The sequence below is a fragment of the Alosa sapidissima genome, chromosome 6 (assembly GCF_018492685.1).
Source record: "Alosa sapidissima isolate fAloSap1 chromosome 6, fAloSap1.pri, whole genome shotgun sequence".
Classification (NCBI taxonomy): domain Eukaryota; kingdom Metazoa; phylum Chordata; class Actinopteri; order Clupeiformes; family Clupeidae; genus Alosa; species Alosa sapidissima.
In genome coordinates this window covers 12,124,022-12,139,262 of record NC_055962.1, presented here as the reverse complement: position 1 = coordinate 12,139,262, position 15,241 = coordinate 12,124,022, and the positions used below count along the sequence as shown (strand labels likewise).

The following is a 15,241-nucleotide window of genomic DNA, read 5'->3' as shown; positions in this document are numbered from 1 at the left end:
ACAACTGGGCTCATAAGCATGGATAAGCAGATGAAAACTGATAGGTTGGAAACATTCCTACTTGTTGTCAGATGAGGTAGTCTGTTCTTCACAAAGTGAAACACTAGATAGACTAGAAACACTAGGCACGACTGTGAATTTCCGTTCAAGCTGAAAAAAAGCATCTTTTTTATGGGCCTCAATCAGACAGACAAGTGCAAATGTGACAAGACAGACAAAGATAGGACTTGACAGTTTAAGAACTAAAGAGTTTTAAAAAGTAGTGGGAAGCAGCTATCGGGAGGGGAAAAGACTAGTAGGACTGAGCCTTCTGCTGTATAACAGAAATAGATTATCCTTGTTAACAAAAATCTGCTTTTTGGTTTTTGGATTTACAATCTGTTCATTTTTTATTAAATAATCTTTGAAAGCTGTTATTACTTACAGACGTGAAGTCCACATTGTGATCTCATGTAAGTACATTTTGCACAGTAAGTGCAAAAGTGCCAATAAATATTTCAGCTGTGCTTTATTTTAAGTAGCCTTATGTATTATGTACTTAATATTGGATTCATTATTCAGGATATTGTATCATAGCATAAGTAATTGTGGGTAGAGGATGTATATAGTATAAGTATATATACTCTTTTAATCCCGTGAGGGAAATTTGGTCTCTGCATTTATCCCAATCCGTGAATTAGTGAAACACACTCAGCACACAGTGTACACACAGTGAGGTGAAGCACACACTAATCCCGGTGCAGTGAGCTGCCTGCAACAACAGCAGTGCTCGGGGAGCAGTGAGGGGTTAGGTGCCTTGCTCAAGGGCACTTCAGCCGCTTCCTACTGGTCGGGGTTCGAACCATCAACTCTCCGGTTCCAAGTCCGAAGCGCTAACCAGTAGGCCACGGCTATGTACTTGCTGTTAGAGCTAGCAAATGATTAACATTATTTCACTTATACATTAAAGACCCTTAACTGACAAATTACTGAAGAGCATTACACACGAGGCCAAGTGTTAACAAGGCAATACATTTTTAAGTAATTTATAGTAGAGGCCTGATTTTAGTCATTAAATACTTTAGAACTACTTTAGCCATTTAAATACTTTAGAAATTTCGGCTTACAAAACAGCACTGTTAACTGGTAGTGAAATCCACTCATGTCTGCAACTGAGAAGGCTAAGGCTCAGAAAACATATCGAAGCTGAGCGTATTGTCAATGAAGAGCTGGATCGTGTTGAAGGCAGAACTAAAATCAATAGAAATAATTCTGGCTACGTATCTTGATGATGGCAGATGGAGAATGGTGAAGCGATGCCAAAATATTCTCTGAAGCCATTACTGGCCTGCAGGAGAACTGGCATGGGTCTAAGTTAACTAAACTGGAAAGATGGTTGAAGTTACTGACACAGACCTTTAAAGATAAAGAAGACACAGCAGACACACTTATGCTAATATATATATACTCTCTCACACACACACACACACACACACAAAAAAAACATACACATACACATACTGTACACATACACACACACACAAAAAAAAAAAAACAAAAAAAAACATACACATACTGTACACACACACACACACACACACACACACACACACACACACACACTTGTAGTCGTATCATCCCGCTGTGGAGTGCGTCTTGTTTCTCTGTCCTCTCCTCGCGCGCTGCCAGAGCAGAAGTGACCCAGTTGAGTCAGTTAGTTGCCACGCGTGAGCGCCACGGAGATGCTTACAGGACAGCGACGGGCGGGCGGGCGGACTCTTCAGTCTCATCCCGTCATCACCGAGGCGACCGAGCGATGTGCCACGACGGCCCACGACGGCCCGAAGTCGGCTAATTACAGCGTGGCCCGCGGACACGAGGCCGTTACCGTCCCTCGCCTCGCCGCCTCCCTCCGTCTTCTCCCCTGTGGCTTTGTTTTTTGTACTCACTTGCTTTCCTGTGCTTTCACTTTTTCTCCCTCTCTCTCTCTCTCTCCCTCCCTCTCTCTCTCTGTCTCCCTCCCTCTCTCTCTCTGTCTCCCTCCCTCTCTCTTAGTTTGTCTTTCTCCTCCAGACTTGTTTGCTTTCCTGTGCTTTCACTTTTTCTCCCTCTCTCTCTCTCTCTCCCTCCCTCTCTCTCTCTGTCTCCCTCCCTCTCTCTCTCTGTCTCCCTCCCTCTCTCTCTCTGTCTCCTAAGCTTTGCTTTCCTGCGCTTTCCTGCGCTTTCTCGCTTTCTCTTTCTCTCTCACTCTATCTCTCTCTCTCTTTCTCTCTTTCACTCTCTCTCTCAGTTTGTCTTTCTCCTCTAGACTCGCCCGGAGTGAGAGAGGGAAAGCTGAAGGATCTGCCGTGAGCTTGGTTTGCTCGGGAGGAAGAAACATGATGTGATTGAAGTCTGGAGACAGCATCACAGGAAAGTTTGTTTTGTGCTTTTTTTTTGTGCGTGTATGCATCTTTCATCACATTCCATCATGGAATGAACAAACGCAATCTTTTTGTGGGCCATCAAGCATGAAGCAGGTTTCACTAAAGTGCTACAAGCATCAGTGTTTTCGAAACCAACAGACCATGGCACCAATATTACAGCAGCAGCAGTGACTTTAAAGGTACATATCATGTATTTTTACATATCATATATTGGGGCAGCCGTGGCCTTCTGGTTAGCGCTTCGGACTTGTACCCGGAGGGTTGCCGGTTTGAACCCCGACCAGTAGGCACGGCTGAAGTGCCCTTGAGCAAGGCACCTAACCCCTCACTACTCCCCGAGCACCGCTGTTGTTGCAGGCAGCTCACTGCGCCGGGATTAGTGTGTGCTTCACCTCACTGTGTGTTCATTGTGTGCTGAGTGTGTTTCACTAATTCACGGATTGGGATAAATGCAGAGACCAAATTTCCCTCACGAGATCAAAAGAGTATATATACTCATACTTATACTATACTTATCAAAAGTTCACAGTATGGAGATAACTCCGCTACACTAGCCTACAATGCAATACACAGAGTTCATTTTGTAAGTAGTGGTTGCATTGCCTAGACTAGAGTAATGAAACTCCTGGCTTCAACATGTCCACTAATGCAGCTATGAGCTGTTGTAGTCAGAGCTCTCACATATGTCGAGGGATTTTGGGGGTCCCCTACTAAGAAAACCAGCAGGATTACAGCTGCTCACAACAAAAGCCCTCACCCATTAGTTTAAACATACACACGGCCCTCCCAATGCCACAACACAACACACTGATCAATACAACATTGCATCCCTGAGTTTCAGATGTAATTAATCACCCCCCGTCCACCTAAGCTTCAGCTAGGTAGGGAACGGCTGCTGATCGTCTGAAACCTTCTCTGAGACTGACTCATCTCGAGCATTCAAGGTCCTGCTACACTATTAATTGGTGGTAAAGAGAAGCTTTTGTGAGGGGGAGAAACTGCAGGCAGCAAACCTCCCTGCTGTCTTTCTTTTTGTCATCCCTGCAAGAGCGCAAGCAGGCTCGGTATACCTGACCAAAAATAACTCCCTCTCTCTCTCTCTTCTTCTCTCTCCCTCTCTTGTCCGCCTTCTTCTCACACGTGGCCATATATCCTGGCTCTGCCCCATCTAGCAAATGTTCCCTTTTTAATGTCAGCGTCTCTCCTGCCCACACATTTGCACATACACATGAAAGGGAGTCTTCGATTTTGCCAAATAATCTGGAAATTTGGCTCCCAAAGTCTGTTGGAGGACAGCATGATAAGAAATGCACCTCTAATCTGAAAACACACACACACACATACACCACTGCCAACTTCCCTCCAGCTATTACTTAAGTTTGCGCTAACAATTGGAGTTCTATAGCCTGTCACTAGGGCTCCAAACAGAAGAAAGGAGCATGTTACATCACAACAGGTGGGATTGACACTGCGGCTGTGGCCTAAAATCCTTGGGCCAGAGAGTTGCTACGCCCACGTCGCAGGAGGCCCGATTCTGATGCATTGCGTAATGTGAAGAGCGCAGTACACCGCTATAGTGCGACTCCACTGTCAGTCCCATCAACGACAAACAATAAACAGCACAGAAAGCATAGACGGCAACCAGGTCCCACAGCCGCAGTCAGGCGCCGCTGGCGAGAGGGACTTAGACAGATCTCAAACTGAGCCAGGTGAAAGTCAATATGGCTGTCTGCCATCCAGAAGCTCAGGTACTTCACACAATGGCCATCATTTATATTCTCTCAATGCAAGTCAAGAAAATGTTTCAACTACAGGCCTACTCTCTCCTGACAGTCTACCTTTCTACTTTTCTCAAACATGTTTTTTGCTTGTTTGCTTTTTACTCTGTCAGGACAACATAAACAGAACCAGCAGCAGCGACAACCCATAGCGAGAACACAGCTTTTTCAACAACATCCCTCCTCTTGCTTCATATTCACAGCATCTAAGACTCCCCAGCGATGGGAAGATAGATAGATAGATAGATAGATAGATAGATAGATACTTTATTCTATCTATTCTATTTTAGGCATCCAGTAGCTTAGACAACCATAACACATACACGCATATATCTCACATACATAAAAATCACTCACAGAAATTTTAGGATGTTAACAATTTGTGAACTGATTACAAAGGTCTGGTGGGAAAGAAAAAAAAAATATTCCAAAAAGAGGGAAGTCTTAACAAGCCCATCTGGTGAGCAGGAGCATCCTCAGTAATTAGAGCACAAGGCGGCCGGTGTCCGGGCCGCGAGATCAATTGGCCAGACAGCCATGAGATGCATCGGCAACACCACCACTCGGCACCAAATTAATGAGTCGACAAAAGGTGCATCTGGGCATGCCAGCACACAAGAACCAGCGTTGATCAACGTTGAACAAATGTAAGGGCACAGTGTTGCCCCATCAAGGGCACAGTGAGGGCACAGTGTTGCCCACAACGCCAATTCCATCCATTCCCATATATATTTGTCTCTGTCATTTTTAAAGGTATATTTTTTAGCTTGATGTAGATAGGATAGTGAAGAGAGTAACAGGAAGTAAGACAGAGCGACTGGGTGGGTTCGGGAAATGACCCGTACCAGGGTCCTCGTTGGCACCAGGACCCGAATGTGGCACGAACGCCGCAGCCAGTTGCACCACAGAGACCCAATGGCCTCTAGTATTACTATATTGAGTAATCCAACTTACTTGCAACTCCAGTACCTTACACAACAGAGATATAAAAAAAAACTTTACTGTAGTAAGATGTTTCATACTGTACATTACACTGCACTGTAGTCCCAAAACTCCTACTTTACTAAGGTGTCCAGTGGTGCTTACTGCTGTGAATGTCATTTGGTACTGTGACCATCCCCAGAATGCCCCATTATGTCCCCCTTATGTTTTCTTTAACTGTCACAGAGGGATCAAACATTGAGTGCAGAATGATAAGACAAGCCCAACATACAGCCTCCTTCAATAGTTTGAATACTTTCTTCCACTTTATTTCTTTCTTCTACTTACTCTCTTACAAAGTCAGCGTTCACAGGCCATTTCATATGGAATGTGTCAAGGAAGACCAGCAGCTTATATAAGTTGCACACCAGTTGCCAAGGCAATGTCCAATTACGGTTAATCAGGACTCAGACGTGTGGCCACTTAAGCCACACAGGCTTACTGCCCAGCGTGTGTGGGTGTGTGTGTGTGTGTGTGTGTGTGTGTGTGTGTGTATGTGGGTGCACTGTAGGTGTGTGTGTGGGGGGGGGGGGGGGCAGGGCCCTAAGGGAACAGCAGCACAACCAGTGTAGGGATGACAAGACAACTGATGCACACTGGCAGCTCATCTGCAGAGCGTTACATGGTGTAGGACAATTCAACATAGCACAGGGGGGTGTTGTTGATGGAGATAGAGAGAAAAAAACCAGACCAGTGTGTGTGTGGGGGGGGATACCTCCCCTTCTTCACAAGAGAATAATAGCAATGGAGGTTAGACAATATGAGAACAGAGAAGAGAAGGCCGGGAAGATCTTAAAAAGAGGAAGTCAAGAGGGAGGCGTGAGCACTCCCACACTTCTCACAGAAACTGTGCAGTCAGCGATGTCCAGGCTGAACTGTTTGTAATACATCTAACTGGAAATGGTAAAGCTGCAGGAAACAAAGCAATAGCAAACAAAAGACAAAAAAGCTAACACACATACTTACTTTACATACGCAATTATGATCACTTCATGCAATATTTACAGAGGGTTGATACAGTGCAAATTAGAGCACAGGGGCTCAAATTAAGTCTTTTTAGCCTGTCATGCAAAAAAATGTAATCTCTAATTAGATAAGAGTGAGGTTGGTTCTTTTAGTTGTGCATATGACAAAAACCCTGTGGATTAGACACTCTAGCCATTTTGTGAGCTCTCTCTCTCTACATACTCGGACAATAAAATCAACATCTTGCTGAGTCTACCACTGTTTTTTGCCACAGTCTGCTATCTGTGGAGTCGGTGATGGTCACCGGTCTCCATGTGTAGCTGAGGATAAGACGGTGATGAGTGGCCGTTGCGGTCAGCTCACTCTCAGGCCCTGAGTCCACCCCAGAGGGACAGAGAGGAGAGAGGGACAGAGGGGAGAGAGAGCCGGTGGTGCCGTGGCTGGAAGGAGGAGATAAGACCTAGTGGAGTCCAAGGTCTGTTGCTACAGCACAGCGCTTTGCCAGGTGACAATGTGGCTCTCTTTGGGAAGTCACGGAGTAAAGGGAGGCAATCGTATCCAATAAGGAATATAAGGACTGATATGGACTCATTTCCGCTGTTTATTTTTGAAACTATTTGTTTCAATGAAAGTCTTTTTAAAAAGTTTAAAAATGCTGCCAAATCACAGCAAAGCAGTTGCACGGATGAGTTACGAGACCAAGGGCTGGCAAAGAAAGGGCAGAGGATTTTTAAATATCTGGACACAAGACCCCACGAGAAAGCAGTGTGCCATGGTCATGCTCAGCCATGCTTTAGTTAAATATAACAGATACTGGCATAGGCTTGGGTATCGAATATCGAGTATTGGTTGGAACCGGGACTATCTTTGCGATTTTCCCGGAATCGTTCAAAAGTTTAAATTTCGATTCCTAGTTTCGATTCCCAGTCCGCCGACCGGAAGAAGAAACGGCGGAACACCAACGAAGAAGCGCATAGTTCATAGAATTAAAATTCATGGAGAATGTCAGACTATTTCATTCAGAAAGCAGGTTTCCCGCGGATCCTTAAAAAGTCTTAAATACAACTGAATTTTCGAAAGAGAGGTATTAAATGTGCGTATGGGACCGCCAGCTAGTGCAAGAGAGTGAGTGATGTCTCCATCCAGTTTCGTGTATTTAAAACGCAATTGTATAAGTGATTAGGCTACGGGAGGAAGTGTAGTGGTTGCAGAGTGAAGATTTTTTTCACGGTTTGGTTAAAGGTGTGAAAACGGTAATAATACAGTAGGCCTATGTACAAAATAATATGCCTGACGTTTTCGTGGTGTAGCTGAGGCCTGAGAGATAGACAGGTAGCCTGCGTGGAATGAGGGAGCCTATAGTAGAATGAGCGGCATAAAGAGTTATAAGCCAGTTAGCGATAGGTTGGCCATATGTTCGAATTTAGGCCGGACATATGGATTTTAAAAGCCCTGTCCGGCGTCCGGCTCAGCCTCAAGCCAGACGCTCATTTGTTCTCCTTTTTGGAGTTGCGCTTAGCAACTAAAGTCTTTGCTCGGACGCAGCATCGTTTCACAAGCTATGGACGCGAAGACCGCTGGTCAAATTATGTGCAGTGCTTCGCAATCAGGAGGAAATACTCTATATGTTAAGTTGATCTGTTTGCATCTTTCCAGCGTGTGTTGCTGGCCTAGCCTAGGGAAGAAAATATCTGTCTAAGTTATAATAGCCTACCTGTAATATCTGCCAGTAGCTTGCTTGCCAGCGTTTCCCAGTAGGCTAGGCCTACTTCGCAAAAGTTGTGAAATATAACCGCATATTTTTTGAATGTCGGCGACTGCTATATAAAAAAAAAAAATATGTGCGTTCATAATACGTGCATGCTTGAGATGAAACCAGCAGTTTTCAGCAGGATCATGCGAGGAGGACCTGTCTCTTAATTAATTCAAGACAAGTCAATGGTTTTACAATGTTTCAGTCAAGCTTTGGTTGGTTTAGATACAACTGGTATGCAAAATGTAAAGTAGTGGATTAACTTTAATTTGGTGTGCTGCATATTGGACAATAGATGCACATAGTATATAAAGTATGCTTATTAAAATATGTAAATAGCTTAGTCTAACTTTGAAAAAAATATTGAAGGGAATCCAGTCCAGTGCACATGTCTTTGGCAAGTAGCCCTAGGCTACTACAGACACAGGTGAAGAACAGTCAGCCTCAGCAGTAAGCAAAACCAAATATGTACAGCCAGCTTCAAAGACCGTAAAATTGGGCATTTATAGCTGTGAAGGTAATTCACACACAATTCTTTTACAATTCTCTGCCAAAATATATTTGGTAACTTCTGTAGACATCCAAAATGGGGTGGGGGTTAAAATTAGAAGGAAAAAAAAAAATATTGCATAAACACTCATATATATCTTTTTGTCGTGGTATAGTCTTAATTTTAATTTAGATGTCTTGAAAAGATCTTAAAAGTCTTCAAATTTGCACTTGGAAAATGTGCAGATACCCTGAGAAAGACCGTTGGTTAGCTAGCTCATTTAAAATATCCTAAACTTTTTTTGACCCTGTCTTTAAAAAAAATCGGAATCGAGAATCGTTAGGAACCGGAATCGAAATAAGAAATCGGAACTGGAATCGGAATCGTTCAAATTGAAACGATACCCAACCCTATACTGGAATCATGTATAGCTAGGCTAGAAATCTAGACGCGCCCCTAGCGGCAGCAAATTAAATTTGCTGCCAGGGCTAGTCTAGCAACTCTCCGTTGGCTTGTGAGCTCCAGAAATCGAAACTTAATCAGGTCATTGAAATCGTGTATAGAGTCGTTTGGTGGGCTTAACATAATAATTGATGGCAGAGTTGCAACGGTTTGGCTTGAATTCCCTGCTACTTGAAAACAAATATCCTATTGCGTCCTATTGCGCGCAGAGGGAATTTGAAAGACAACTGATTATCCCGCCCCTCGGACTGAGCACTGCGAACGGTGAGTGCCCAGACCCTACATTTTAATGTGGGTCTGGCTCGCCAGGCTAATGTATAGTAGGAAATCGTCCAAAACCAGTGTCTAGCATATGTGCTGAAACACTAGCAGATGTTCCTGCAGGCGATAGGCATCCACAGCCTACGCATATCGCACAGCCTTTCCAAAATTTATTTTAAAACACACAAACAATAAATTAACAAAAAAAGCTTAGAATTGAAATAGCAAATTGTGTTTTGAGGATTCTACACTCTGGGGTGCTATTAATTCCACTACGCAGCTTTGATGAGGAAAATAAGCGTGGGACTCCACACAGCTGTTCATGCTTTTTATTTATTTCATTTTTTTTCACACATGATTGCTCTGAATACATTTTTCAGTGTTTTTTTTTCTTGTCACGGTGGTGAAGTTCACCTGAAGTGACACAACATACCACTTACATTTTAGATCTCAACTTACATTGCAGATTGCCATGCTTTTGTCCTATTTTCTAAAAACAGACTCGCTCAGCTACCGAGATAAATAATTCCACAACTTCCCAGCACCAAAATATCCTCACTCCCCAGATCTAAGCAGACATGGGTGTCTACCATTCAAGGAGGCATCTTGGAAAGCATAGTAGGCTAAGGTTATCCAAAAACAAAGTCAAGGCTTAAAACTGCAATTTTCCATTCCATTAAACCACTAAGAAATCTTCTGTGATCTTTTTATGATTGACATTATCTCATTTTAATTCTCATAACATTAATTTCATTGTCTTCCTTACTTATAAATATCATTGTTTTAATTGTATTTAATATTTAATATATGAGAAATTAGTTATTTGTAAACAAATTCTGTACAGCACTATTCAGTATTAAATCTCACTATAGTAACAGATCCCTCAGATAAACACACACACAAACACACACATATCTGTGCGTGTGTGTTTAAGCATTACTATATATATATACGTGTGTGTGTGTGTGGGGGGGGGGGGGGGGTATAGGCTGTCTGTGTGTGTGTCCTAATGTCTGTGGCACGCATATCTTGTTGACCGTTTGTCAGACTGCTACAGGCATGAGTAAGTGCCGCTAGCCACTCCCCCTCCAACACAGCACCAGTGAGGATAGAAGCAGGGCTTTGGCAGAGCTGGATCAGTGTAGGTTTTAAACAGGTAAAAGGTTAAGCGAGTGCAAGATGTGTTAAGCGAGTGCAACACCTCAACAATAACAACAACCCCCTGTATGCGGTTTGCTTGCATAAAATGACTCCGCGGATTTTGCAACAACACGCCAACACACACAGGTATACAGTGGCTCTTCAAAATGACGTAAAAAATGATGTGCAATAAATGGACACTTTGAATAGCCTAGGCTACTTTGGACTGTCTTTAGACTTTGAATAAGCAAAGACAATTCCAACTGCAAGGTCCTAAATTGAAATGAGCGATAATAGTCCCGAATTAAAGAATGTCTCAGAATGCCACACATGCAAAGCATAATCAGCGACAAGCAACGAGTGGCAAACAGAGTGTGATGTCACTTATAGGCCACCAGACACTGTTTTTGAGTCACACCGTTGCAAATTTCATATGATGATGCATCATTCCACAAAATGGCTTGTTTTCTCTATCATCAAGTTATTCAATAGGCTAAGCATATAGCCTTGATTCAAAACAGCTGTTAGGTTTATGTCATTTTGATTTGTAAAAAATGTCACATGCAGCCATGCTTAAATTCTGCTCACTTCACATTTATTATATTATTATATTATCTGTATTCATTATTTAATGCTTACCTGGAATTATGTTTTTCCCTATCATCCTATTTTTAAAGCAGGCCTACCTGCAGGCATGTAATTGGGCTACAGGAATAGCATGTTTGAACGGGCACTGCACTAGTGCGCACACACACACACACACACACACACACACACACACACACATTTCCACATTTGCACATCAGGTATAAAGACAGAGAAACATCATCAGGGACTGAGAGAGATTAAGAAAATGACAAAGGCAGCAGAAGATCATCAAAAGAGTATCGGAGTGAAACAACATTAGCACAGCATTTAACAGCGATGGCAATAATCCAGGCCTGGAATAATTATCTCCCTTTTATTGCCCTCATCTAATCCCCTCCCCATCCCATTTAACACTGCTGGCCCAAACCAAAAGAAAAACAAATATGATCTCAAACATCCGTCTACTGATGCTGTTAATATCATCTTCGTTCCTATCCTTATCCTGTAGCAAAACAATGCTACAGTGTTGTACCCTATGCCACCTCTTCATCGATGCAAATTAAAGCAGCATAATGTAGTTAGTTTACCTTCAAACAACGGCTTCAAACTCATTTTGATGTTACGTTAACTTACAATATGGAGAACGGAGTGTCTGACATTGCCAATGCGCACCAGAAAGGCCTGCTATTGCACTATGAAGTGTTGTTGTCGCAGGTAGGAGGATGGCCCTTTTAGTCAGTTTTAGACAAATCGGGTACCCTCTTAGAGCTAAATAGGTACCCAGTGTGTCGAAAAATTGGTGAAAAGGGGAATTTCTACAGTGTTTGTTACTTGTTACTTTGACTAATCAAACAAGCCATCAGTATAGTTTGTGTTTTACTTCCCGTTTGTTGAGTAACAAGTCCACTACATAGAGCCACTCGTGCAGGTTGCAGATCTCACTGAGAATGATCTTTCCTTTCTATGTCTTGTCTTGTTTTACATAGATGAACCTGCTAAGGTAGATAGTAATTAAAGCAATTGCTTGCAATATGCCTTCGTAATTCTTTTAAATGTCATAAACAAATCTCCCAGCATGAAAGTTACTCACACACACACACACACAAACACACACACACACACACACACACACACACACACACACACAGAGAGAGACCAACATAGCAGAGGAATGCATCACACTCACAGCTAATGAGTATACGTTGTTCTGCCATAGGACATTGACTAAATATTTATAGTGATACTGCAGGTCACAGCTGAATGCTCCATCACATTGAAGTTTTTGCTTTGACCGAGAGCACCATGTCTCAGCAGCATCTTCCCAGAACATAACACAGTAGCATCCTCCCCGCGGCGCAAACGCTAGCAATTACACAGTTATTAAATCAGAGTGTGAATCAGAGCTTTTCTTTTTTTAATACACCCCTTGAGCCAGTGGTGATGAGACAATGATCCGTGGTGGAGTGTTATACGGTAAACAGCGCCGAATACTCTGGCTGTTGAGTTGGATGCACTAAAGTGATATCAAAATACTGTACTTTAGGGAAAAAAAGATCATGAGATTCTAAGAGGGGTATCAGTCAGAGGCAACACAAAATGAGCTGAGGTTGGGGGAAAGGTACATGAAACACCAGAAAACAAAACAGTGAAGAACGCGGCCATATAGGTAGGATGAGCCGAGGTTCCACCGGTGTGTAATTTTTATATTCACATATTGATATTCTGCTGTGTGCTGTGATCCTGTATTGTGGTTTACGCCCTTTCAAGTAGGCAATATTTTAAGTTGTAGGCCTAGACAGCAGCATTTTATGGTACTACCTGATAGGCCTATAAATAAGGCTGCGGTTTCACTTGCTGTGAAAATGTCAATTTACAAATATTAGAAGAAAAAAAAAACAGACGCTGACAGGGACTCTTTCAACCCAAGTAGGGTATACATGCCACTGTGATCATCAGATTACTAGAATTAGCTCTCTGCTATGTCAGTTTTAACGTCAGCATCTTGCTCTATCATTACTAGCGACAGCGTTTGATATATTAGTGTTTGCATAGTGCATTATCTGCTAGCGTTAGCTTTAGCCACGTGCTGTCTTGGTGAGGTCAAGAAATGCTGTGATCACTTGCTGCACATGAAAAGAATGACTGATGAAAGTGAATGAAGTGAGAGAGAGAGAGAGAGAGAGAGGGAGAGAGAGAATGACTCCAGAGAGCCCAGCATCTACTTACAGCCCACCATCATCATGGCCACTGAGAAGATCTTCTCGCCGTCCGTAGTGGGTGCTATGTTACCAAAGCCAATGGTGGTGAGGCTGGTCATCGTGAAGTAGAGCGAGGAGATGTACAGCGTGTCCTTGCTGGGTCCACCTTCCCATTGGCCCGAGCCACTGGCATTGTAGCGGTACGGCGTCCCGATGCTCGTGGCCAGCTGGTAGAGCCAGCTGTCCGTCTTGATGGTGTTGGTGGCCTCGTCGATGACCTCGTAGTCGCCAATGCTGTACCAGATACAGGCCAACCAGTGGGCGACGAGGCCGAAGACGCACACCAGTAGTACCAGCACGGCCGCCCCGTACTCCAGGTAGTGGTCCAGCTTGCGGGCCACACGGCCCAGTCGGAGTAGACGCACCACCTTCAGTGAGCTGAAGAGACTACTGAGACCCTGTGAGGGGGAGGTACGAGAGACAAGTTACAACACGCCAGGAAAATGCTCAGAGAATAGAACAACAGTACTCAGGAGAAACACTCAGAGAATAGAACAGAAGAAAGAAACTCCCTTTAGTCCTTAGCCAGATGACTTGGTCGGTACCATCTGAGGAGAATAAGTCTCATAGTGATTTTTGGCAAGGTATAGGCTACCTAAATTACGGGGTCTGGCTCAAGGACTACTTCAACAAAGGTGGAAAACTCAACATTCAGAAGTTCCTACCATATATTAGTTGTACCTGTGCACTTAAAGTGTAAGTTCAGTGTAAACTGACCCATAGTCCTGTTGTTCAAGCTCATTACATGCAGCCCATAGGAAAAAGAATGAGACAATTTGGGACAACATGGGCCAAGTTATGGACAGGCAGCTTAAAGCAGACCCATGGGCCAAGTTATGGGCAGGCAGCTTAAAGCAGACCCATGGGCCAAGTTATGGACAGGCAGCTTAAAGCAGACCCATGGGCCAAGTTATGGACAGGCAGCTTAAAGCAGACCCATGGGGCAGTGGGGAGTTACTTTCAGTTTCAGTTTTGATGCCCCCATGGGTCTGCTTTAAGCTGCCTGTCTATAACTTGGCCTACGTTGTCCCAAATTGTCTCATTCTTTTTCTGATGGGCTGCATATGGTGAGCTTATACAACAGGGCTATGGGTCAATTTACACTGAACTTACACTTTACATTTCACTATTGCTGATCTACCTGGCTGAAGAGTTGTTTAGGGAAAGATGGCAAGTTTAATCAGTGTGCTGCAGTCTCTTTTCTTTGTTTTAATAGTCTGCCAACCTACAGCTGTGAGGAACCTGATTTTGCAGTTTCAACTGGATGATGCATGGAGTATCCTAGGAATATATTATTTAGTAAATGTGCATGTTGATTCAGGCTAATTTCTGGTCAACATTCAAGACAGACACAGACACAAGATACAGACAATGACACAGACACAGACAGAGCCCTTCTTTCCCTACACTGTTCTCATTTGGTTCCCATTTCTTTTCCATGTCTCCTGAAAGTTTTCAGATACGAACGAAACAGAGCAACGTTTGAAACGGACATATCAATGTTGGTACGAAAAGGGAGCATCAGGGCCGGTTCTCCCTATACGCACACTACTCAAGTTGTGTAGGCCCCCGCAAGTTAATGAAGGCCCCCTCTCCCGTCTCCCTTTGAGTCAAGCTAGTGACAGACAAGTTAGTAGGCCCTATACAGTTATAGCGATAGTGCCTCATACATTAAGAAGATGAATATGAAATCGAATTACCATTCAGGGCATGGAAAACGGAAGAAACGTCACGAGAATGAACAGCGGGAACAGCAAACAATAAACTTGCGTTCGTTCCATGCGCGTGTTGCTGGCCTAGCCTAGGCCTACCTAACAGGGAAGTGAATCCCCTGATCTGTCTGTGGCTTGCTTGTCAGCCTTTCCCAGTCACAGTACTTCGCAAAGTTGTGAAATATAATCGCATATTCCGTTTTTTTCAACGCGGGCGACTGACTATATTTTTGGAAAAAATGACCGCATCTTTAAATGCGCTCATATAACGTGCAGCTCGGGATGAAACTAGCAGTTTTTCAGCAGAAACATGCGAGGACCCGTCGAAACTAATAGGTGATTTCACTCTTCCCATTCATTTTTAATTGTTTTACAATATTTCAGTCAAGCTTTAGTTATAGATAGCCTACAACTGAACGCATGCAAAATGGAAAGTAGCCTAATGTA

At 43.4% G+C, this 15,241-nt stretch overlaps 1 protein-coding gene across 1 annotated transcript in view; it reads right to left on the bottom strand.

The window, feature by feature from the left end:
* kcnh5a (potassium voltage-gated channel, subfamily H (eag-related), member 5a) overlaps window positions 1-15,241 on the bottom strand; it is a 129,644-nt gene that overhangs the window by 58,389 nt on the left and 56,014 nt on the right. The window contains exon 9 of the mRNA XM_042095890.1: window positions 13,051-13,480. Within this exon, the coding sequence (XP_041951824.1) occupies window positions 13,051-13,480 (430 nt within the window). The remainder of the gene's footprint in view (window positions 1-13,050; window positions 13,481-15,241) is intronic.